Consider the following 25,017-nt stretch of genomic DNA (forward strand, 5'->3'; position numbering starts at 1 on the left):
AATTAGAGGAAATCTGCAAACACAAGCCAAGTAGTACACAACTGACATATGAAGAGGAACAAAAGTGGTAAAAACAAAGCATTTAAGTGTTTTTTTGTTGTTGTTTGTTTGTTTTGTTTTACTGCCTGTAGTACACATTATAAACGGGTGCCACTTACCGCAGATTCTTACATTCATAAATCTCTCAACTTTCATCAGTATATGTCAACATGATTATTAAGTACATTCAATGTACAACTGTAAAACAATCAGGACCCACAATGTAAAAGTTTTTCAGACCAAAACTGATCAAAAGAGCCAATTATGCATCAATACATGGACAAAGGCAAGGAGAAAGGAGTTTTCCATACCCCGCTTTTAAGTCGGGGAAACTATGTTTTATACGGTGAGATGAAGCCTTCCAAGTGCTTAGCTCAGTGCCTGGCCCGTAGTAAGCACTCAATTTATTGTTATTATTTTGACCTTAGATCTTTCTTAACCATTTGGGATTCTGTTTTCTCATTTGCAGAGATGGGTCACAGATGGTCTCTGAGGCTCCTGCTAGCCAATCTCCTGTTTCAAGTAGGCATCGAGTAAATATTTGCTGAACAAACAGGCAAAGTAAACTCTTTCCTTGGGGCCTGGCTGAGTGCCCTTCCGAGAACCAGCAGGGAGGGAATATAGGACCCACACGCCGGACCCACAGGCCGGTGTTCAGTGGTAGAAAACACACTACACGCCCCTCATCCAAGACCAATAGGCGGAGGTGAGCGAGTCGATAGCCCGGCTCAAGTTCCGCCCGCAGCCAGAACACCCGCTCCCGGCCAGCCCCGCAGCGACCCACCTCCGCCAACGGCGCGGACACGCCCCTTCCGGCACACGCCCCGCCCGCTCACCCCGCCCCGCCCCGCAGCGAGCTCGCCACCGGGTCTTCACGGCGCTCGCACGGGCCGCGTCCATCCTCCACGCTCTGAGGTCACCGACGGGGCTGGGCTGCGGGGGGCGGAGGGGCGGAGGGACGGAGGAAGATGGCGGCCGCGGCCGGATATTGGCGCCGCCTCCCCCAGTCCTGGAGCCGGCGCAGATGAGGCGGGTCGGCCGGGGCCAGCAGCACTTCGGAACCCGAGCCGGGGGGACGCTGGCGGTGGGGCCTGGCCCTGCTCTATGCCGGCGCCTCGGCTAGAGTGAGCGGCAACGGCGGCGACGCCTCTTTGCTGTGGCTCTTTCCCGGTGGTTGTGCAGGTGGAGGGCGGCGGAGGCGGCGGGGCCGGGATGGAGGACGTTAACTCCAACGTGAACGCGGACCAGGAGGTGCGGAAGCTGCAGGAGCTGGTGAAGAAGCTGGAGAAGCAGAACGAACAGCTGAGGAGTCGCTCGGGGGCCGTGCAGGGCGCTGGCTCCCTCGGGCCCGGCAGCCCGGTGCGAGCCGGCACGTCCACTCCCTCCTCCGGCTCCGCGTCCCCTCGGGGCTTCCCCTTGGGCCTCGGAGTCAAGTCGACCGGCGGGGCTGGGTCGGGCCCGAGGCGGACGAGTAGCGAGGAGCTGCGGGACACCACATCCCTGCTGGCAGCGGGCGAGGGCGGCTTGCTGGACGAGGTGGAGCCGCTGCGGCCCGAGGAGCTGGAGCGCCTGTCAGGCTGGGAGGAGGAGGAGGAGAGCTGGTGAGCGCGGGGCGCCGGGCCGGGGATGGGCGGGGAGGAGCCCGGGGGTGGAGACCCTCTTCCGAGGGTACCCCGGGGAGGGCACCTGGCGGGACACCTGGCTTTGTGTAGCCGGAGCAGCTCTCCGACGGGGACTCGTGCCTTTCTCGCTTTGGCCGGGGGAGGGTCAGCTGGACTTGGAATTCGAGGCGTGGGAGAGGAAAGGATCTAGTAGCCAGTTCTCTGGGTTGTGGACCCTCCGGGTTTTGGGTCCCGTTGGGGTCTGTGGGTTGGCACAGCCTGGGAAGGGCTGCTCGTAGTGGGAGGAGCCGGAGGTGGGAAACAGCTTGTAGGAAGGTATCCTGCATTGTGTGACAGGGAATAAATACATACTGGCTTTGGGATGGTGGCCAGAGTATTTTGTGTGTCGGGGAGGGGTCTGCTTGATGAGGTGTGCCCGGGATCGGTGCAGACCTTAGTGGTCTCAGTCTGTGAAGTGGGCAGTTCTTTGGACGAGAGGGAGGTGGGTGTGTTTCTGGCGGCGAAGGGGAGACTGTGTGAACCAGCACTCCCCTTTGGGCAGCGGGGTAAAGCCTGCTTTGTGTGCAGAGGGCAGGGGATGGTGCCGCTTTGTGTAAGAGTCAAGGGTGGAACAAGAGCCCTGGCTCTTATTTCTTAAACAAGCACTGGGTCTGGCCTTTTTTTCTTTTCTTTTCTTTTTTTTTTTTTGGAGCTGGACAGTTATCACATCTGTCTTTTCTATACATTTTTAAATAGGGCTCATGGAAAGCCAAAGCTGTATTTTCATAAGCCAACTTCTTGATAAAATTGTGACCCACATGGTAATATCACTTCCATAAATAGAAAGGACATGTGAGGCAGTTACTCTCATATTTAATTGCAGCCACGTAAAGCTGTTTGTGGGAAATTCTTTCTCTTAATTTACCCTTTTATAAAGTTTTAACTTTTGGCTAAAATGTTTCTACTCTGTTGAAATTGAAACTTACAAGTTAGTGAAATCGAAGTCCTTCACATGGGCTCCGGTATTGCAGGACTGTAACTTTACAGTGTACTAAGGTGGTTAAGAGCTTTGCCTGGATTCAGGCCCTGGCTCTGCCATTTACTAGTTGTATGACCTTGAGCAAGTTACTCTGAGCTTCATTTTCTTCCTCTACTTGATGGTGAAAATGATAGTTCTTAACTTTATAGAGTTGTGAGGATTGAAAGAATCCGCATAAGCTTTTAGTACTGGGTCTGGCATATAGTGACCTCTGAGACTAGCTGCTCTTACTTTTAAGCCTAGTTATTTAAATCGAGATTGCCAAGATCTTAGAAGATCTTGTGTGAGAGTCTAAAGATTCTTAAAAGTTGATACCTGTTCATTAAGGCACTTGTGGGCTTTTGGGGATCTAAGTTTTATGCAGTTAAATAACCTGGATGTATACAGTCAATTGCCCCCCCCCCAAAAAAAAGTGATAGGAACAAAAAGTTTTGAGAGTGCTCAGAAATTGAGAAGAAAATAATAGTGCAAAGTAGCTGAAGCAAACTTTAAGGACAGGAGGTGGCATTAGAGTGAGAGTGGGAAGGGAATTTATGCTCTGACAACTGTTAGAGCAGAGTTAGAGGTGTTTGTAACTCCTAATTAGGAAGGTTTGAATTACAGAGGTACTGTCGAATATATAATGTCAAGCCTTTGTTTTATTGTCAAGTGATAAGAAATAGTATTAGAACTAACCGTGATATTGACAATTTTTTCAGTGTGAAGTCACATCCTCCCAAAGGAATCTTGGGTATGTATACACTTTAAGAGAACCCAGAATCATCTAAATATCATCCTCTTCCTCTTCCAAGTGGTGATGATGCTGCTGTAATAATGAGGATTAGCTGCACTCATCAGCCCGTTTTAGATTATGTATTATTAGAACACATTGACTCCACTTGCAGAAGCTGATTAAGTCTTGCTGCTTTGGTTTCTGAGTATAGGGTTTGTTGCTGTAAAGCAAATCTCAAATACTATCCTAGAAGTTTCTTTTGACTGGGTGGTTCCTGGTTACTGCTTTGATCCTGGCTACATTTCTTGATACCGTAGATGTCCTATACTTTCTGAAGAAATATACATGAATTGAAAGTTTGACAACCATAAAGTGCTTTGGGATGTGTTATGTTTGGAGTATAAGTTAAAAGGGGGTGGGTGTTAGTGACAGGAGGAGGAAGATTCAGAGTCAAGAGTTTTTTCTTTGTAAGGTAAAAATCTACTTTCCCGTAAGATACCCATTGTACCTTCTTTTTCATGAAGAGGAATTGTTTTTTCCCCAAGTGTATACCATATAATGCCAGTTCTGAATGTGGCAGTAGATACTGTGAGAAAAATAGTGGTGGGTCTGAGGCCAAATATATATGGGATAATTGAAAGTCAACAAAAATAAACAGGTTTTTTTTAATGCTGTACGTTTTGATATGCTAATGTGAATTGAGTGTAGTAAATCTCTGAGTGTTAAGGTTTCAACTTACCTGAGATCCTAAGAAACCAGTATCCATAGAACATATTTAGAAAACAGCACTCTAGAGTAGTGTTTTTTACAACTTTTTCTTCTTCTTCTTCTTTTTTTTTTCCACGTCAGCTTCATGACCAGAAATACATTTTACATCATAGGCTAGTACACACATATATATATGAATAATTGAAACAAAAGTTTCATACAGCTATAGTTACTTTTAGTAGATGGGGTACCCTCTAATATTTTCTCTTCTGTTTTCTTTAGGAAAAAATGCCGGTTACAACCAGCTAAGCTTATTTTATGACCCCATTAATGGATTGTAACTCAAAGTTTGAAAAACACTATTCTAAAACTACTAGGAAAAGTCTAGAGATGGGAACTAAGATCGTTGTGTATCAGTGTGTCAGGCTAAGCCAGGTACCTTATAAACATTTTTGCACTTAATTGCATTTAATTTTTATCCATTTATGAGATAGGTATCATTGTCTAGGTAAGGTAACTTAATCTCTCTTTTAAGCATCAAATGAAACACAGTAAATGATAAGAGTCAGGTTTGAAACCAGGCCTTTTTGACATCAAAGTCTATGTTGTTCTGTTTTTGCTTTTTCAAGTATAATCTCTTTTCCACACGATTAACTCCTTAAAACATTTGAAGACTACTGTGATGATCTGCTACCACCTTCTCCCCAGAACTGCACTCAGCATGTAGATGATACTTGACCAGACAGTGTGTGGTGGATGCAATTGCTTGAGCTAAGTGCTATTATTTTGAAACCAAGTATTTCATTAACAGTTTTAAATTCTATTACTTATGCTTAATGTGAGCCTGTAGGGTCAGATACACTCTGTACCTTGTAATGATATTCCAGATTGACAGTATTTTAGTTTTGTTCCATTGTTTGGAGGGGTAGGCCTAAACCTTTTCCAAGCTTGCTGTCACCTTGCCTCAACTGAACTTCAGTTTCCTTAGAAGAATGTTTATTTGACCTATTTAAACAAACTATTGGTAGAAAAAAAGAAGCTAAAGAAGAATATTTCTGCCTACTCTTTGTCACCTGGTATCATTGTATACTTTGCTCCAGTCTTTTTGTACTAATCCTCTTAATGTAATTTTTTTCTCCTTAAGTTTTTATTTGTTGAGGTGAAATTTGCACACAATAAAATTCACTTATTTAAAGTGTGATTTACTGACTTTTTAGTATATTCATAAAGTTGTACTGCTGTTACACCACTGATTCAAAACATTTTCATCATTCTCACAAAAAACTCCCACTCATTATCAGTCACTTCCCATTTCCCCCAGGCCCCAGCTCCACTTATCTTTCTGTGTCTAGGGAATTGCCTCTTCTGCTCATTTCATATAAATGAAATCATATAATATGTGGCTTTTGTGTCTGGCTTATTTCATTTAGTACAGCAATATTCTTTTCTAAGATTTTATTTATTTTTAGAGAAGGGAAGGGAGGGAGACAGAGAGGGAGAGAAACATCAGTGCGTGGCTGCCTCTCGTGCGCCCCCCCCACTAGGGACCTGGCCCGCAACCCAGGCATGTGCCCTAGACTGGGAATCGGACCTGCCACACTTTGGTTTGCAGGCCGGCACTCTGTCGACTGAGTCACGCCAGCCAAGACTTCATTCAGTACAGCGACTTTCAACCTTTTTTACCTCATGGCACACAGATTAATTAGTAAAATGTGTGGCACACAAAATATATATATTTTTTGCTGATCTGATGAAAAATAGGTATGATTTTGATTTATTCACATCAGATGGCTGTTCTTGTCTTGGCTCTTGTTATTTTTTATTTGACAGTGTAAGGGAAAGGAGGTCAGTGCCCTTGACTAAATAGTCAGGTGTTGTGTGTTTTGTTCCAAAATTTTTTTTTATGTATCAGTTTGAGAGAAAGAGAAAGGACAGGATAGGGAGAGAGACAGAGAAGAACGGGAATTTGTTACCCCACTTACTTATGCATTCATCAGTTGACTGTTGCATGTGCCCTGCCCAGTGATCCAACCCACAATCTTGACGCATGGGGACAATGCTCTAATCAGCTAAGCTAACTAGCCAAGGAGGTATTGCATGTTTTAGAAATTCTTGCAGTGCCCTGACCGGTGTGGCTCAGTTGGGTGTCCTCCCCCAAAGCGAAAGGTCACCTGTTCATTTCCCAGTCAGGGCGCATGCCTACTTTGCAGGTTTGGTCCCCTGTTGGGGCATGTGTGAAAGGCAACCAGTTGATGTTTCTCTCTCACATCAATGTTTCTCTCCCTATCTTTTCCTTTCTCTAAAAAAATAAATAAATTTTTTAAATTAAAAAAAATCCTTGCAGCATGGTGGTTGAAAATCACTGATTTAGTATAATGTTTCAACGTTCATATTGTAGCATGTATCGTAACATTCTCTTTTTTATTGCTATTTATGTCTGAATAATATTACCCCATTTTGTTTATCCATTTATCAGTTGATGGGCATTTGGGTTTTCATCTTTTGACTATTATAAAAAATTCTGCTATCCATATTTGTGAGATTTTATGTGAATATGTTTTTATTTTTCTTGGGCATATACCTGCAAGTAGGATTACTAGATAAAATAGTTACTCTATATTTAACTTTTTGAGAAATTGCCAAACTGTTTTCCATAGTAGCTATGCCATTTTATGTTCCCATGAGCAACATAATTGTACAAGTGTTCCAATTTCTGCTATCCTCGCCGGCGCTTGTTATTATGTCTTTTTTGTTATGTGACCATCCGCTGGTATCTCATTGTGGTTCCAGTTTGCATTTGCCTAATGATGTCCAGCATCCTTTAATGTATTTATTGGCCATTTGTATGTCTTCTTTGGAGAAAGGTTGGCTTAAACCATTTGCCCATTTTCTAAGTGGGTAACCTGTTTTCATTTTGTTAAGTTGTAGGAGTGCTTTATATATTCTAGATACTGATATCTCGTGGGAGAGATGATTTACAAATATTTAATATGATATCCAGTTTATTTTTTTCTTTTGTTGCTTGTGGTTTTGGTGTCATATCTAAGAAACCTCTGCCTAATCTGAGTTCATGAGATTTACTCTTGAGTTTTTTGCTAAGAGGTTTATGACTCTTACATTTAGGTCTTCGATCCATTTTATCATGGCAAAATACCTGTGTTCATAATATCAGATTGACCATGTTAACCATTTCGAAGTGTGTGGTTAGTTCAGTGGCACTGAGTCCATGCATAATGTTGTGCAGCCATCCATCTCCAAAACTTCCTTATCTTTCCAGAATTGAAGCTCCATGCCATTGAACAGTACCTGCCTCCACCCCCAAGCCTGTGACAACTACCATTCTACTTTTTGTCTCATCTTTGACTACTTCAGGCAACCCATCTATGAGGAAGCAGATAATATTTGTGCTTTGTGACCGCCTTTTGTCACTTACCACAGTGTCTGCAGGGTTCGTTGTGTTGCAGCACATCTCAGGATTCTTTTCCTTCTTTCCTTTCATTTTTTTTTTTCATTCTCCTCAATGGGCAAGAGAAAACAGCAATTTTTTTCAATCCTTGCCAACATTTTGCTTTTTTTTTTTTTTTTTTAGATTTTATTTATTTATCTTTTAGAGGGAAAGGGAAGGAGAGAGGGAGAGAAACATCAATGTATGGTTGCCTTTCGTGCGTCCCCTGCTGGGAATTGGCCTGCAGGGAACTGGCCTGCAACCCAGGAATGTGCCCTGACCGGGAATCGAACCTCGATTGTCTGGTTCGCAGGCCCATGCTCAATCCACTGAGCTACACCAGCCAGGGCTTGCTTTTTTAATATAACGTAAGGTAGGGGCTTGATGGCATTCTTAAATCTTTCTGTTCCTACACCTAACCTTACACGATTTATATGTTTATGTTAAAATATAGAATGAATGTTTTGCTGTGGAAAAGCACTCCATAAAACTCAGCCTCCCAAATGTGTATCAATGGTATCAACCACGTGCATATTGTTGTCCCACAGGCCCCCAGAACCCTTCCATCCTGCAAACTGAAATATCACCCTGACCAAATACCAACTCCTTACCTCCCCCGCCGGCCCCACCCCCAGCTCCTGGCAACCACAATTCCACTTTGTTTCTGAGTTTGACTGCTCATGATTCCATAAGTGGAATCATGTAGTATTTGTATTTCTATGACTCACTTATTCACTTAACATAATGTCCTCAAGTTTCATACACGCTGTAGCATATGACAGGGTTTCCTTTTTTAAGATAATATATTCCACTGTGCGTGTGTGTGTGTGTGTGTGTGTGTATCTGTCACATTTTCTTTACCATTCGGTGATAGGCACTTGGATTGCTTCTGCCTCTTGTGAATAATGCCACCATGAACACGGGCATACAAATATCTGTACAAGTCCTTACTTTCACTTCTGGGAATATACCCAGAAGTGAAATTGCTGGAACAGATGGTACTGCTACATTTAATTTTTCGAGGAAATACCAGTGGCACCTTGGTTCTCAAACTTAATTCATTGCAGAAGGCTGTTCAAGAAATGATTTATTCAAAATAACCAAATTATTTTTTTCTCATTAGAAATAATGTAAATGAGTTAATCCATTCTAGACCCCCAAATTATTTCTTGTTTTAACCTTTCTTATATACATGTCTAATGTACCGTTTAATCTTTAAATAAACAATTTAACACCAAAAAGAACATGAAACGTAAATGAAAACTTAACAAAAAAAGAAATATACGGTAAAAAAAATTATGTACACAGTTGAACCTACCTTTAATGTTGAGAGCTACTGATGACTGAATAGGGAGAGGAGGGATGGGGGCTGTTATTGTTTACAAGGGAGTCCCCTTCCATAAAAGCATCACAGAGCTGTTCTTCTGGGATTCTTTCTCTCTTGTCTTTTGCCTCCATTAGAACTTGCTGCAGGCTCACTGGGCCTCTCTCATCAAAACCTACCCAGTGACATTTGTTTTCGCTTGCGTTTCAACACTTGCCTGAAGTGAAACACTACACTGTCATTGAACAAGTGTAATTGCTACTTTTTTGTCATGGTGATGTTTCTCAATAAAACTTTACGTTTTTCCCATTTCCCAAGCATTTTCTTGATTAGTAAAGTAGGGATACCCTTTCTTCCCCTCTCCTCCTCTGAAGAGAGCCCCTCAGCTGTCATCTGTTGCTGCTCCATCTGAAGGTCTTTGAGTTCTTTGATGGTCCACTCAGCATTGTGATCTTCCACCAGCTCCTCCTCATTGTCACCATCCACTTCCAAGCCCAAGGACTTACCCAAAGACACAGTGTCCACAACAGACACAGGCTCATCCTCAAAGCCCTCAGCGTCTCAGCAGAGACTCAGGCCACAGTTTCCTCCAGGCCGACTCTGTGGTCCTGGAAGACACTTCTCCCCATGCTTTGTCTGTGTGCCTCAAGCAATGACAGTACAATGTTGTTTCCAGAACTCCCTACGGGTTAAGTTAGTTTCAGAGGTCACCTCAAAGCACCCCTGAAACAGTGCCTTTGTGTAGAGTTCTTTAAAATTAGAAATGACTTGCTGGTCCATGGGCTAGATAGTAGGTGGCAAGAACCTACCAGTGATGAAGCCGTATTGCTCCACCAACGTGGCCTCCTAGCCTGGAGGGTGGGCAGGAGCGCGGTCCATTACAAGAAGTGCCCTGAGTGGCAGTCGTTTTTCCCAGAGGCATTTCTTCACACTTGGGGCAAACACTTTGTGAATCTACTCAATAAAAAATCGCCTGGTACCCAAGCCTTGATGTTCACTCTCCACGGCACATTCAGCTTGTTTTTCATGACATTATTTTGCTTGAAAACTCACGGGTTTTCAGAATGGTAGACCAGTAGAGGCTTCAATTTTAAGTCCCCACTCACATTTCTACACAACAGTGTCAGCCTGTCCTTCATTGATTTGTGTCCTGGAAATGACTTCTCCTCCTGTGTGATATAGGTTCTCTTTGTTATTTTTTTGCAGAAGAGACCTGTCTCATCACAACCGATCTCATTGGGGAGCAAATCCCTCAGCCTCTATGTATTATTGAAATTTTGTCACAAAATTGGCAGCATCTACTCTGTTAGCATTGGCAGCCTCCCCATGCCTCACTACACCATGAATCCCACTTCGTAAGGTTATCAAACCGCCCCTACCAGCCTTAAACAGATCACTTTCTACGCTCGTTCCAGGGGTGTCTTTCAGGAGGTCAGCATGTAGCATCTTCGCTTTTCGTCGTATCGTTGCCTCCAAAGTGGTATCACCAGCTAACTGCTTTTCTTTTATCCAAATCAGCAATAAGTTTTCTACCTCTTCAGTCGCCTGTGATCCTTGTTTCATGATCACTTTCACACCTTTAGCAACATCAACACCCCTGATGGCCTCTTTCTGTTCTAAAATTGTGTTCATTGTGGATTTCGCTGTGCCTTATTCATTAGTCAGATCAATATGTAAACACCGCTATCATACTTTACAATTATTTCTTTTTTAAGTTCTGTTCTCATAACTTTCCTTTCACTTTGCTACTGTCACTAACCTTAGGTTCCATGGTGGCTTACTATATGTATTTAATAATTATCAGCAAAAAACCCCACAATATTCATAGCACAGTTGCCTGACATGTTAACAACATGAGGTTTAGCAGTGAATTGACTCCTGCTCGAGCATTCTCTCCTTTGTCACCTGGGAGAGGCCTGACCGATCATACCAGTATCAACACGACAGGGTTGTCGGGCTGAGAACTGAAGTTTTGACAATCCAGGCAATTTGTTCATGAATAGCTTGGTTGAGAACCTAATTGTTCAAGATGGGAGACGTTCAAGAAGTGAGGTTCAAATGTATATGGCTGAGCTAGGATGTATATTTAAAATTTTTTAACCTTTACCTAATTTTAATGATCTCTTATTTTTTTGTTATTTTTAATAGGTTTATACTGTTATTCACCTTTGGTTGTTATATGCTCCCCCCCATTCTGTCTTTTCATCATTTGTCCTTTAACAACCTGAGGCCTATGTACATTTAAAAAAATTTCTTTACAAAAGGATCCCGTTTTGTACTCATTATGCTTGTTCTAACTTGGACTTTGGAGCTCCCGGAGTCAGATAACATAGTAGCTAAGAGCCAGGACTCTAAGAACTAGATAGCCCGAGTTGGAATTCCTGCTCCCACCCTTGTTAGCCATGTGACCCTGGGTAAACCACTTAATCTCTGTGCTTGAACCTCTTTGTTATCTCTGAAATACTGAAAGGGATACTTTCAGAGATTTCCTTGTTGTGTACTGACACGAAGCCAGATGGTGTAGCCTACTGCACAGTATAGCCTGTGGCCCTAGGGAGGAAAAATCATTTTTCCTCTTCCCTTCAGGGGTCTCTTGGCTAGGACATTCTTGAAATAAAAGACGGTTAACAGGGGGAAAAAAACAGACAAAAGTTTAATAACATACATACCTCATGCACACATGGGAGAAACCTAGGAAAACTGAGTAGTAACTCATCTAAATGGGCTTAAGCCACCATCTTAAGTACCATCTTCAGCTCAAAACAAAAGAAGTTGGGGGGTGAGGGAAGTCAGTTATGGGAGCTTACTGGAAAACCAGATGCACAGTAAACCAGGGTGAGGCAGTTAGGCAGACTTAAGTCGTTGCCATCTACATTGGTAAGAGTTCCTAGAGAGAAGGTCATCCTCTTCTTCCAGGTACACTGAGGCAGACACCCTGACAAATGGAGATTCCCCTTACAAATGCAAATGTCTTACAAAAAGGTAACCTCTACTTGGTTTTCAGAGCTTCTCTCATATCTGCTGTTTCTTAAAATTGAATAGCCTAAAATGATTCTTACGATAGAAACATATTTTGTTCCACCAGGACAAAGGAGGGGTTACCTTTTATAGGGAATTCTCTCCTACACCCACCTGCCCCCTTGTGGTTCCCATTTTGATCCATTTCATGTAAGTGAGATTTCCAAATTGTACAGTTGTTATTGGTTGGTATAGGTGAATTTGTGTAGTTCCGATTGGACAGGACAGCTCTCAGTCCATTGGTTGAAAAAGGAAAGCAAGACTCCCCTGTGGTGGTTGACTCAGGCGGCGTGCGTAGCATGCAGCGCGCAGTGCCGGAAGCCCAGAGTTCACTCTGAGGCTCTCCCAGTTACACAGGAATGTGATGAGCCCCTGTCAACAAATGGCTGCTAGACTCTTATTATTCATAAAATTTGGGTTCTCAATTGACGGTTCTCAATTGACGATAGGGATAAAACTGTAGCAGATAAATTCCTTCTCAGGAGTTATAATCAACTGAATCTTTTCAGGGTCTGCACCTGTTTTAACATTTACAATAATTTAAGATTCTCTGTACTTTGATCCATGTACTTGCAGTCTTAGACTCCCACATTTTTGTAAAACAATATAATTTTAGTCTTAATTTTTCAGAAATCTACAGCTTCTTCGTTGAATTTATCTAAAACAGGTATACCTTTAGTGGAGAAGGAAAGAGTCCTGAGTCTCAAAGAAAGGATCCTTTATATACTTTTTTTTATCAAACTTTCTCAAACCATATGAAAAGAATGAACAAGTATTATAATACATTAAAATCTCTCTGTTGCTATTTAAAAATATTCATTGTCGAGAGGTAGGGTTAGGAAGTGACTTCTCCATGTCTTCAAGCCTGTTGTTTTTCCATTCCTTTTGTGAATTGTGCTAATCAGAAAGGAATTTACATGTGGGGAAAAAAGGAGATGTATGTGTGAAATACTTTCTAAATGTTAGATTATTTATCTACTCTGTTGCACTGTTGTAGATGAGACTTTTAATATTCCTTATGTATTTGTATAGATTGTATTACCTAATCAGCGTTAGCTAAATTAGTCTTAGTATCCAGAAGTTTGTGGCTTTATTATTTTTCCCTTTATCTTATTTCTTACCTTTCAGAGATCCATTATTGCTGATAGCCCCTATATCTGTAGTGGAAACAGCAGATTTAGAACAGAGGTGCTAGGGAAAATTGGTAGGAGTTGTCTGGCTCTTTGCAGGGCCCCTAGAACCTTTGCAGAACACCGAATTGTAGAAAAACCAAGTTAGAAATGAACTGAGATTGGATGGTCATGCCTTTCGTTTTTAAGTTGTTTAATATTCAACCTGGCCAGGGCAGGTAATTATTTCTTAAACATTTTGATTAGAGATTTCATAAGTTTCTCATATCCTGTTAAATCCACTTTAATTCAAATCAGTTTTCTCTTAAGTTTATGAAGACACTTTAAACTCAGACTGATTTATCATCAATAAGTTTTATTGATAAATGTCCTCAACTTAAAATTAAAAATAGGTATGTGATTTTTATGTACTGTGTTTTTTCACTCATAGCCCTTTGCTTCACTGAGAGTGGGCTTTATTGCATGACCTCTTTGTTTGTTTTAAGATTTTATTTATTTATTTATTTTTAGAGAGAGAGAAAAACATCAATATGTGAGAGATACATCAATTGGCTGCCCCTCACACACACCCAACTGGGGACCCAACCCACAACCCAGGCATGTGTCCTGACTGGGAATTGAACCAGCAACCCTCTGGTTCACGGGCTGGCACTCAATCCACTGAGCCACACCACGTGGGCTGATCTCTTTGTTTTATGTACGTTTTTTATAAGGACCATTGGGAAAATTTGCCTGCAGTTTAATATGATAAGCCTAGGTTAATAAAACAGTTTAATTTATATAATTATGATGACTTATGAACAGTTAGCACTCATTCACTGTATAATATCTTGAAGGATTTTTTTAGACTGTTCTTGTACCAAGGAGATGTTACTTTATTATTATTATTTTTTAAATTTACTTAATTGTTCAAGTACAGTTTTCTGTCAAGATGTTACTTTAAAATAACATGGGGTGGGGGTATATGTTTTAAATGAATCAGAAGGTACATCTAGATGAGAGTTTTATGCCCTTCTTAGCAGTGGTTTTCCAGTGATTCTAATGTGGTTTTAATTTTTTTTTTTCATTAATGGAACAAACATTTAGAGCCCCCCTGTGTGTAAATAGTGCAGTGTTGGGAACACTGAAAAACATCATAATGAAGGTTTTTGAGTTGTTAAAAATGGAAATTAGCCAAAGAAGGGCCACATGGCTGGTAAAATAATATTAGACTAATTCTGTATAACTCTGGAAATTATTACTAGAACAATCAGTATGAATTAGAGGCAGACACGTTTTTATTTAATCTAAGAAAGAATTTTCTAGTAGAACGGCTCCTAGATGGTATGCACTGCCTTTAAAATGTGTGATAAGTAACTGTGAACAGTGAAGGTGCGGACAGGTCCTGTGGCCAGGGACATTACTCAGAGATAAAAGTTCGGGTTCGGTTACTTCTGAGTGTGCGCTTTACTCTCTTTCGGTGATTAAGATATTATCATCTTTTTGGTAGACAAAGTGCTCAAATCAGCTGTGGCAGGAATCTTGAGTAATGGAAGCATCACGGATGTTTTTTTCCTAAATCTTGGGCATTTTTCTCTGAGTATCCTTAGTAATGGCAGATTCTGTTTCTCTTGAGGATAGGTTTGAAAAAGTCATTTTTATGTCTAGAGCATAAAAATGAGTTAGCAAGATATTTAAGGTCCTCAGCAGTCAGTTCTTTCTCAGTCCACCTTTTTCCTAGATTTATTTGCTGTTGCCAGAGAACTTTATGAATAATCATAGTCTTAGCTTTTGATGTTCATTCTGCATAGAGCACCTTTTTTTTAGTCCTTTGTGAAATTCTAAATTCCTCACTTGGTTTACTTCCTCTTCAGTGTTACCTGTCACTATTTATGTATCCTTTTTTGGAGTTCTGTAACAGAACAGCCTTGTACTTTGGTCTGTGTAGATTGTGAGCAGTTAAGCAGAGGGACAGTATCATACTCATTTTTATGTTTCTAAACAGGCTCACAGTATCCTGTGTGTAGTAAGGTTTAGTTACATTACATTAAATTGAATCAATCTGATTATCAATGCTGTTAGGTTAAAATGAGATGAAACTGTATAATAATGAGACCAAATTTCTTGCATGACTTGCATGACCCTTATGCCAGTTACAGTTGAGGAACCTCACACATATTCCACATAGTGGCAATATTGAATATGTAGTCTCCCATGATGAATTAAGAAAGAAGATACTGTGTAGATACAGTGTCTGGTGTTAAAAATCAGTTTTAAAATGAATCAAAATAGTGTTGTCTCTCTTTGGTAGGACAGTAGATATACCTTGTTTTAAACTTCTTCATATTTTTAGTGGTTTCTGAATTTTCTGTTGTAAGCACAACAGAAATGACATTACTTTTGTCATTTATAACATTCTGTTGATAAGATTTAAGTCAGTTTTGTTACCCTGTGTTCAGATAGATGGGGATCTTACTATAATACGAGGTATTAAAAAGCTGTTGATGTTTTCCTTGTTATTTAGTGGTAGTAAGGGGAAGAAATTTAGACATGCATTTTTGATAAAACTGGAGCCCAAGTCAGCTGATGTGTATGATCTTATGATCTATTATTCATTTTTAACTTCATATTTTAAAAATGAAATTCCACAAGCCTAAATATTAATGAGTTTATCATATTTACCAAAATAAAGTATGTAGCTCATTTTTTCAGGCAGAACCCTAAAACTTCTTTATTTTCCAGGAATGTCAGGTAGGGAACTTGAGAGCTGTGTAGCTCGGATGTGGCAGCCGTCCTCAGTCCCATCTTCGGAGGCTACCCCGTGTGCAGACACATACTCCAGACTACCCAGGGAGCCCGGTGCTGATGCCCTGGTACCTCAGAAGGGCTTTTCCCTTCTCCCTCTACTACCCGGATCCTGCCTTCTTACCCCTCTTTGCGCCTCTGCAAGGAATATACCTACACTCTAAATTAGCTTAATTTTGTACAAGGAGATAATAGCAGAATTAAGTGATGTCTTAATTTAAATTAACTGAGTTACACTAATGGATTTTATTATAGCAATGAACTTGTAAAAGCATGTGGATTTTAAGACTTTCAGTAATATAATTTCTTATTTTGCCAGTTCCATTTATTCAAAATCACATCCTCTGAGATCTTTTCATTTGGGAATCTAAATTACAGAGGAAATGGACATCTTTTGGAACAAACTAGCTTACTTAAAAGGAAGTCTTTTAAACTAGATCTTTAAACTACGTGTGGTTCAAAAAATGCAAACCATAGAGTTGTCTTGATCTGGGAAAAGGCTCAAATTCTGGGGGAAAAAATGGAAATTTCTTAAGGGTGTTAAAGAACTACAGGGAAGAGAAGAAAAAGTGATTGTATAATAGAAGCAAGATAATGCAATATCATAATATCTAACATGAAATTTGTGAAAATATTTGGAAAGATAAGGTAGCATCTAGTTTAAAATTAAGAGGTTTAGAGTTCATGAGATGACATAAACTACCCCACTTCTATAGTGTACTGGAAGGAAGCCCTTCCCGCACACTGCCCTCCTGTTACTTTGTTCAGGAGCTTCTCAGCTCCCTTGAGACAGTAAAAAAAAAGTACACAACTAGGGATGTTTGTTTGAAAGGTGTGAATAAGAAGCAGGGGTTGGCCAGGCCAAGTCTGTAAGTGACCTGCGAGTCTGGTAAGCTTGAAGAATGGAATTTAATAAATGCTACCCAGTTAGTGAGGTAGTGTTTAAGTATGCAGTTCATGGCTAATTAGTACTGGAGTTTATTGTTACAATGAGATCGGGTTGTGTGTCTTAATAACTATTTAGTAGATGTAAAAAGAATACTGTAATTTAGTAATTTTAGCATGTGACTATCTTTTGAGCAGACCCACTATTTTCCCCTCTAAGAGGGAGATAATGGGTCTTGCCATGACTTGTCATAGTGAAATTTTTATTTGCTATTAGTTGTTCCTAGCTAGGGCTGATCTGGAGAGGGTTGAGAAACAAAATTTTAAAAGCCTCATGAATCTGTCCTGGCCAGTGTAGCTCAGTTGGTTTGGAATGTCATCTCGTAGGCGGAAGGGTTGCAAGTTTGATTCTTGGTCAGGGTACATGCTTAGATTGAATAATATATCCCTGGTCAGGGAGTGTACAAGAGGCTTCTGATTGCTGTTTCTCTTTCACACCAGTGTTTCTCTCCTTCTCTCTCTCCCTCCCTTCCCCCAACAACAAAAAAACACCTTATGAATCCTAGAAACATGAATCTAGAGGCTTGGAACTTGATGAGCAGGTACTGTCATCAAGGTCTTGATGGTATACTCCGTGGTAGCCTATGAAGAGGCTAACGACCAGCCCTATGTGAGATGTAATAATCTAGTTTTGCCTTAATTCATCTCCGAATTCCTGTCTAGCACCATGCCTGGCCAGTGGTAGTTGCTACATATGTAGCATGTTTGTTTAAATGGCTGAGTAAAGATTGATACTAAGCCTTGAAGGTTCCTCAAGTTTAGATTGGAGACAGAATGAAAATAGAATTCAGTTCTCTTTGAAACCAACAATGAGAGGTCATAGAAAAGTTTATATGGACTTGAATTTTGAGTTGGTACTAAAGATTTAGGTACGAATGGAAGGGTATTTCTTGCTCTTCTGTCAGAATCAAAAAGTTTAAGAAAACCTAAATCTGAGTAGGGTAAAGAGAAAGCCTGTGAAGATACTCAATTGAAGTTTGCTGGGGAACAAGTGAGAAATAAAGTTGCATCATTGCATTGGAAGCCATACTGTGGATGGCCTGTGAAATCTAGGGGATTTTTTTGAGTGTTCCAATATTCTTAACAAAACAATGTTTTGGAAAGGTTAGTGTGGCAATAGTATGCAGGGTGTGTAGGTGGGAACAGAAGGCACAGTTACCTTTATGGGCTAGAAAATTGAGTTCCTAAGCTTTACGGACCTTTTGTGCCCTGAAGCACTCAGCAAAACTGGAATTCAAACCAAGGTATTGAGTCCATTTCATCCCAACTGCTTGTAATTGATTGCATGAAAACCATCATATCAAGCTAAATGATAAAGATCAGATTTGTTTAGTTCCTCTTATAAAACATTCACATTTTAGAAATATTATTTTGATCTTACTAACTTTCTTAGATGAGGATATCCACATTTTGGGCTAGATAATTCTTTGTTATGGCAGCTGTCATGTCCATTGTAGGATGTCTAGCCACATCCCTGGCCAAACAAAAATGTCTCCATACATTGCTAGATGTTCCCTGGGGCTAAATCACCCCAACTGTTGTCTTAAAACATGCTTACAGTGTGGTGTCAAACTTAACCAGAATTACTTAGTGCTGTATTGCAGAAATAAATGTCATATTCAAGTAACTTTGCTCCATATATATTTCTAAGTCATAAAATAGAAATGTTTTGAAAATTAGGAAAAACTAAAGTAGTTTTAGGGAAAACAAATAGGAAAAACAACAGGCTTAAATGAGGACTTCCTGGGCAAACTGGGATGAATGGTCGGTCACCCTAGGAGTAATCAAACATTTATTAAGTACCTAATGGGTTTGCCAAAAATTCTGTTACTTTTTTTTCTGTAAGATAAAAGACAGATTTTTCATTTTCACCAGTAACTATTGATTTGTATATTTTGAGCATGGCTTCTAGTGGGTAGAAGCCAGGGATTCTGCTAAACATTTTCCTATGCATAAGAGAGCCCAACAGCAAAGAGTTATTTGGCCAAAATGGCAATAGTACCAAGAAATTTGGCAAGCCACTTTTGACACATTTGATCACTCTCAGCACCTTCTCTATACACTACACAAATCTTTTTTATGCGTTTCACTTGTGTTTTTACCTTTCTTGAAATTATAAAGCATAGTATGTTGAAAACATTGCATTATTTTCTTCCATCTTCAATGTTAAAATGGCTGCACAAAAATTCACCAATTTTGATAAGTTTTTTTTTAAATGTATGCTGATATGACAGCTGTCACAATACAATCTAACAAAATTGTTTTAAAAAGTTAAAGACAACTAAACACTACCAGAGCCGTCCTACGGAAACAGCTAAGTGAACTTTTTGGCCAACCCAATACTGTAAGTAGAGCACTGTGTTTGGATGATAAGGAATAATCATAACCATAGCCTTTACCAGTAGAAAACCTCGTGGAAAAGGTGAGTCTTGAATTGCTCTTGAAGTAAGGCTTGGTTTAGACAAGTAAAATGTAAAGGAATTCTCCCCACTCCCCATCCCCCCAAGTAAAACCAACTATGGACAAGAACATCTGTGGTTGAACTAGCTGTGATGCATGGAGTGAGCATTTATTTGACCATTTTGGCTGGACAAAGGGTTTTGTACTGGAGTACTTGGGAGGGAAGATCAGAGGATGTCTTTTTGGATCAGATGGCACAGGTTCTTGAAAATTAAGCTGGGACTATATCCAATGGAAGAGTTTTTGAGCTGAGAGACAAAATTATACTGATCTGGGTTTTAGAGAGCTAAGTGATAGAGGGTAGAAAATCAAGTAGAAGGATGAAAAGTCTGGTACGGGGAAACTGGTTGAGCTTATTATTGGATGAGATGAGAGTCTACACTGAAGTGGAGTGGAAAGGAAAAGGAAGGGATGGATTTGAAGGGCATTCATGAATTGATAGGATGTTTTGATTGAATATGTGGATATAGAAAACAGTCCAGGTTAGCATACAAATTTTCATTTATTGCCCTGGCTGGTGTGGCTCAGTGGTTGAGCACAGGCCTGTGAACCGAAAGGTTGCCAGTTCTGTTCCCAGTCCGGGTTGCTGGCAGAGGTCGCCAGTAGGGGGCTTGTGAGAGGCAACCACATACTGATGTTTCTCTCCCTCTCTACCTCCCTCCCCTCCCCTCTCTCTAAAAATAAACAAACAAAATCTTTTAAAAAATGCCAAATTATCTTTAGCACTTTAGTTACCTTATGTTCTAGGCTAACCTATTATTGAGGTTAAATACTTACATTTAAATATATGTTTAAATATATTTGTATCTAGGTACATGTATTTGGATTTCCTCCTATTATTTGGTTCATATTTACACATAGTGGATAAAAGATTATATTAATAAACCTCTGTTACCAATGTTTTATGGATTCTAACTTTATGCTCATATCTTTTTGGATATTACTCTTTTTAATAACCTCCCCCTTTCTCCGGATAATACTTTTGTAGAAACCTTCTCAACAATTAAAAATATATATTAATTTTTAAAGCCTAACTTTAGTTGACAATTAAATCATTATAGTATGTATTATCATTATCTGGGATTTGAAGGATATGTATATACCAAAAGTTATGACTTTTAACCATAAGTACCATGGCTTCTACAGGATAAGATCTGGTTTAATGCATTTTTTAGATAAAGGAGTTAGCTTAACAAGCTCTAAAATAATCAGTGTGGATTACACACACACATCTTTACATATGTAACATATCTGTGTGTTTATTTGTTGAGTATACATATACCTATGTATGTTTTCCATTGACTAAAAAATTCTATCAGTAGTGGTTGCTATCTTTGTATGTGATTGTGGCTTGAGAGATATGTAATAATATACATGAAGACTGTCTCTTGCATTGCAGATACTGCAACAATTTGCAGAGTCTGGTGTAGTTTGAGACTAGCAGTCTTTCTGGGGTCTTTTCTCAAAAAAGAAACAACTCAGTTTCTGATCGCTGCCCTCTTTGGTTGGTCTCACCATAACTATTGTTTGCCAGCAGCATATGGCTAGGCCTCAACGCTAGAAGTTTGTCTTTTCAAAGAAGTAGTTTCCAACCTCAGTTTGTGACATCTCAGGGAATACCAAAATTGTTTTGATTTTCTTAAAATTAAAAAACCCGTGCCATACTGGAATGAGAATCAAGAGAGTCGTGATATGAAAATGGAAGCATAAGAGTGTCACTGTCTAAAAGTTTGGGTTTCATTAAGTACTTCAGAGCTTTTCTTCTGTCTGCTCTGTTTGCTCTGCCCTGCTTGTCGGTTCACTGTGTTGTGTTCTGCCATCACACTCGCTGTTTCTGTAGCTATCCTACCCTGCAGCTGATGTCGCTTCAGTGCTTGTAAACTGTTCTGCTCTGAGACTTGATGAATTTGCCTTACTAATAGTTACTGTTGTTATTGGTAACACTGACGATAGTCCCCTAAAAACCAGAAGGGCATTTTATATTTCTTCACATAAATACAGCATTACACACCTTTAAGTCAGCTACTGGGCCAGATATAATAAATGCCATTATGATCCATCAAAAAGACTTTGTATATACATACACATATTACATATACACATATATATAGAGAGAGAGAGAGACCTAAGATATTTTTCTTCAATTGAATTATGATTTTTGTGTTGGAATAATGGGATTGATTATAACTTACATTGGTAAAGCTTAGGAAAAAGAGCAGGGAATAGCAGGAGGCTGTTAGAATAGTTACTATATTGAAGTCTTTGTTTAACTCAAGGATCTTTTGCATTCTCTTTAAAAATGGTATTAGGCAATAATAGTTAAGAGCACAGGTTCTAGAGCAATTCTTGTTTTGCCTCTTAGTAGCTATACTACCTTGGACAAGACATTTATCTCACTGGGTCTCAGTGACTTCATCTATGAATAGTACATTGTAATAGTACCTCTCTCATAAGTTGATTTGTCATGAAGGCTGAAAGAGGTAGTATGTTTAAAATACTGAAACCATGCCTGGCATTTAATAAGCACTTGTTAAAGTATATTTAACAACATTTATTATTATTGCCACACTGGCTAAGAAAGCTTGTTAAATCATTATTAAGCAATGTATCTTAATAGTTTAGAATTATTAAATTATATTTAATTGTGGATAAAACCAGAGATACTCTAGTAATTAAATTGATTAAAAAACATAGTTATAAAAATAGAAACAAAATTACAGTCTCAAAATGGCCACATTGATCTTACTTTGGAGTTTTATCTTTCTTCATATGTATTTTTTAACATTATGGTCATTGCAGTTTTATTCAGTGTTCATCCAGGTGCATTTGATGATCTCTAAATGGCAGGGATTGCATGTGGAACTTTATGAAGACAGAGGCTCTGTTCTTTTTGCCTTGAATATGCCTACTCAGTAAATAGAGAAGGATGATTTTGAGGTATTAAAATATGATTTTACTTTACCCATAAAAAATTGTTCACCAATCTAAAGAAATTTATTTCAATAAAAAATTTAATATAACTTTTATATTTACCTTAAGAAAAATTATATTTTTGTTGTCCTTAGCTTCAGTTGACTACAATATGAAAAGTGATTACTATGGTTACCATAAATTCCCCAAAGTAACTCTAGTCTCCCTTTGTATCTCCGTTATTGAATTATGTCTACTATGTGTGTATTCATAGAGAAGTTAGGAGAGACATGCTCTAGACTGCAAACTAAATAACTTCAGGGGTATAGAGTTGGTAGGAGGAAAGAGGTTATTATCACATACATTTATACATTTCTCTATCTTAAACATTGTTATACTTTTAAAAAATAATGAAGTTATATTCTTGTTTTTATCACCAGTATATAATACAAGTATTTGACTTATGGGTCAAAATATGATTTTATTGTAAGCTTTATAATGTTCATGCTCTTAATTACATCTCTACTAGTTGTCTAAGTATTTAACAATACATAAGTTACATTTAATGGTACTGAGTTACTTTGTAGCGATGGTTCCAAGGCAGTGATTTTTCAACCAGTGTGCCACAGGAATTTTTAAAACCTGAATTATCTGACTGTTTAGTCAGAGGCACTGACCTCTTTTCCCTTGGATGTCAAATTAAAAAATGACAACAGCCAACACCACAATAGCCATCTGGTGTGAATGAATCAAAATGATACCTTTTTTTTTGGTCAGATTGGCAAAAAAAAAATTTTGTGTGTACCACAGAATTTTAGTAATTTGTTTACGTGTGCAGTGATAAGACTTGAAAATTGCTGTTCTAAGGTGAAAAGCAGTATCCTGAAAAGCTAATATAAATTGCTTTATAGAAATCTAAATACATGTCAAAAATTTACCTGCTTAAAGTATACTGTAATTTTTAGTACTCAGTGATTTTTGTTACATTTATAGAATAGTACAGTCATCACCATAATCCTGTTTTAGAATATTTTCAACATCTCCAAAAGAAACTTTGTACCCATTGGCAGTCAGTTCCCATCCCTCTTCCCCACCCTCTCTCCCATCCTTAGGGTACCACCCATCCATTGTACTTTCTGTCTCATAGATTTGCCTGTCTAGACATTGCATACCAAGCAGATTTATTCAGTGTATGTGGTCTTTTGTGTCTGGTTTCTTCTACTTAGCATAATGTTTTTGAGGTTCATCCATATTGTAGCATTTTTATCGCCTCTATCACATTTTTAAATGTCTCTTTTCTACTTATAAATACCAATGCAAAAAATTCACACAGAAATATGAAAGTATAAATTAAGTCTCTTAAATTGAAATGAGGGATATGGAATTTCCTTTTCAATAGGGCATATCTAAGTGGCCACAAAGATATTCAAAGAGGGTTTCCCTGAATAAGTGACATATGAGACTTAGTCAAGAATAGAAATGGGCTAGCTGAAGTTGGACGGGGAGGATGAGGTAAGCAAGAGGTAGACTTTAATTTGTTTTAGGCAAGGGGAATAGCATGTACAAATGACCTAGAAGCAAAAGCTCTTTCCTGGAACTGAATTAGTAACATATGGCTGCTATTTAGATTTGGTTAGTGGAAAAGGGTGTGAAATAAAGCTTTTTTAAAAAAGTACTGAAACAGTTTTTTCATTGCTTGTGTGTAAGGGCTGTGGGAGCCTTTTTTTTTAAGGCTCTATCCTAGGGGAAAAAGGAAATTGGCACAGAATTTTTAGCAAGGGAGTGTTACAAAGTCAGATTTGTATTTTAAAAACCAATTTGGTTGCAGTGTATAGAATGGATCAGAAGAAACAAGACCAGAGATTATTTAATTGAAAAAAATATTTTTTTCAACATTGTTTTAGCCATTCTTTGCACTTTACATTTTTGTGTAAGGTTTAGGCTTACTATGTCACCTTCTATGAAAATGCCTGCTGAGGTTTTGTTTGTTTTTTTAAGATCATGGTGATTCTGTAGATAGATCAATTTAGAAGGATTGACAACCTAACAAAACTGAGTCTTCAGATCTGTGAACATGGTACATCTCCATTTATTTGTTGTCTGTAATTTCTCTCAACAGTGTTTTATCATTTTCAGAGTACAACTCTTACACTTTGTTTGTGAAATGTATTCCTATTTATTCTTTTTGATATGCTTTTCTGAATGAAATTGTTATATTTATTTCAAATTCAAATTGTTTATTGATAGTATATAAAAATACAATGGATTTGTTTTGCCTGTTGTTCTTACATCCTGTGACCTTGCTAAACACATTTATTTGAGTTGATTTTTGAGGAGGTGTGAGCAGGTTCCTACAGAGGATTTTCTGTATACAGGATTATGTTATCTGTGAATAAAGACAATTTTACTTCTTTCTTTCCAGTAAGGATGCCTTTAATTTTTTTTCTTGCCTTATTGCACTGGCTACATACTCCAGTGCAGCACTGATTAGGAATGAGAGTGTATATTCTTAACATTATTCCCAGTCTTAGGAAGAGCATTCAATCTTTAACCATTAGATTGATTTTTTAAACATATTTGTGTAGCATTATCATGACTTCTTTTTTAGTATTGATAAAATTAATAAGTGAAGGCATCTGGGCCTGGGCACTTTTTTTTTTTTAAGGAAGATTTCTTAATTACTAATTTAATTTCTTTTTATAAGTATCTACAGATTCTGTATTTATTTTTGAGTTCCATTTGGTAACTTGAATCTTTCTGGAAATTTGTCTAACCTATCTAACTTTGGTGTTTTGTTGGCATAAAGTTGTTCATAATACTCCCTTATAGTGTTATTTTCTTGTAATAAAATCTTTTTGGTATTGGCAGTGTTTGTAGCAGTGTTCACTCCGATTATTATTTC

At 38.9% G+C, this 25,017-nt stretch overlaps 1 protein-coding gene across 2 annotated transcripts in view; it reads left to right on the forward strand.

The window, feature by feature from the left end:
• The first annotated feature begins 1,010 nt into the window (after positions 1-1,010).
• Positions 1,011-25,017, forward strand: part of SLAIN2 (SLAIN motif family member 2) — a 76,544-nt gene continuing 52,537 nt past the window's right edge. For both annotated transcript variants that reach the window (XM_037164879.2, XM_037164888.2), the window contains exon 1: positions 1,011-1,640. In XM_037164879.2, the coding sequence (XP_037020774.2) occupies positions 1,252-1,640 (389 nt within the window). In that variant the 5' untranslated portion in view covers positions 1,011-1,251. The remainder of the gene's footprint in view (positions 1,641-25,017) is intronic.

This window comes from Artibeus jamaicensis, unplaced genomic scaffold, assembly GCF_021234435.1.
Source record: "Artibeus jamaicensis isolate MK-2021 breed Jamaican fruit bat unplaced genomic scaffold, CSHL_Jam_final contig_889, whole genome shotgun sequence".
Taxonomy (NCBI): domain Eukaryota; kingdom Metazoa; phylum Chordata; class Mammalia; order Chiroptera; family Phyllostomidae; genus Artibeus; species Artibeus jamaicensis.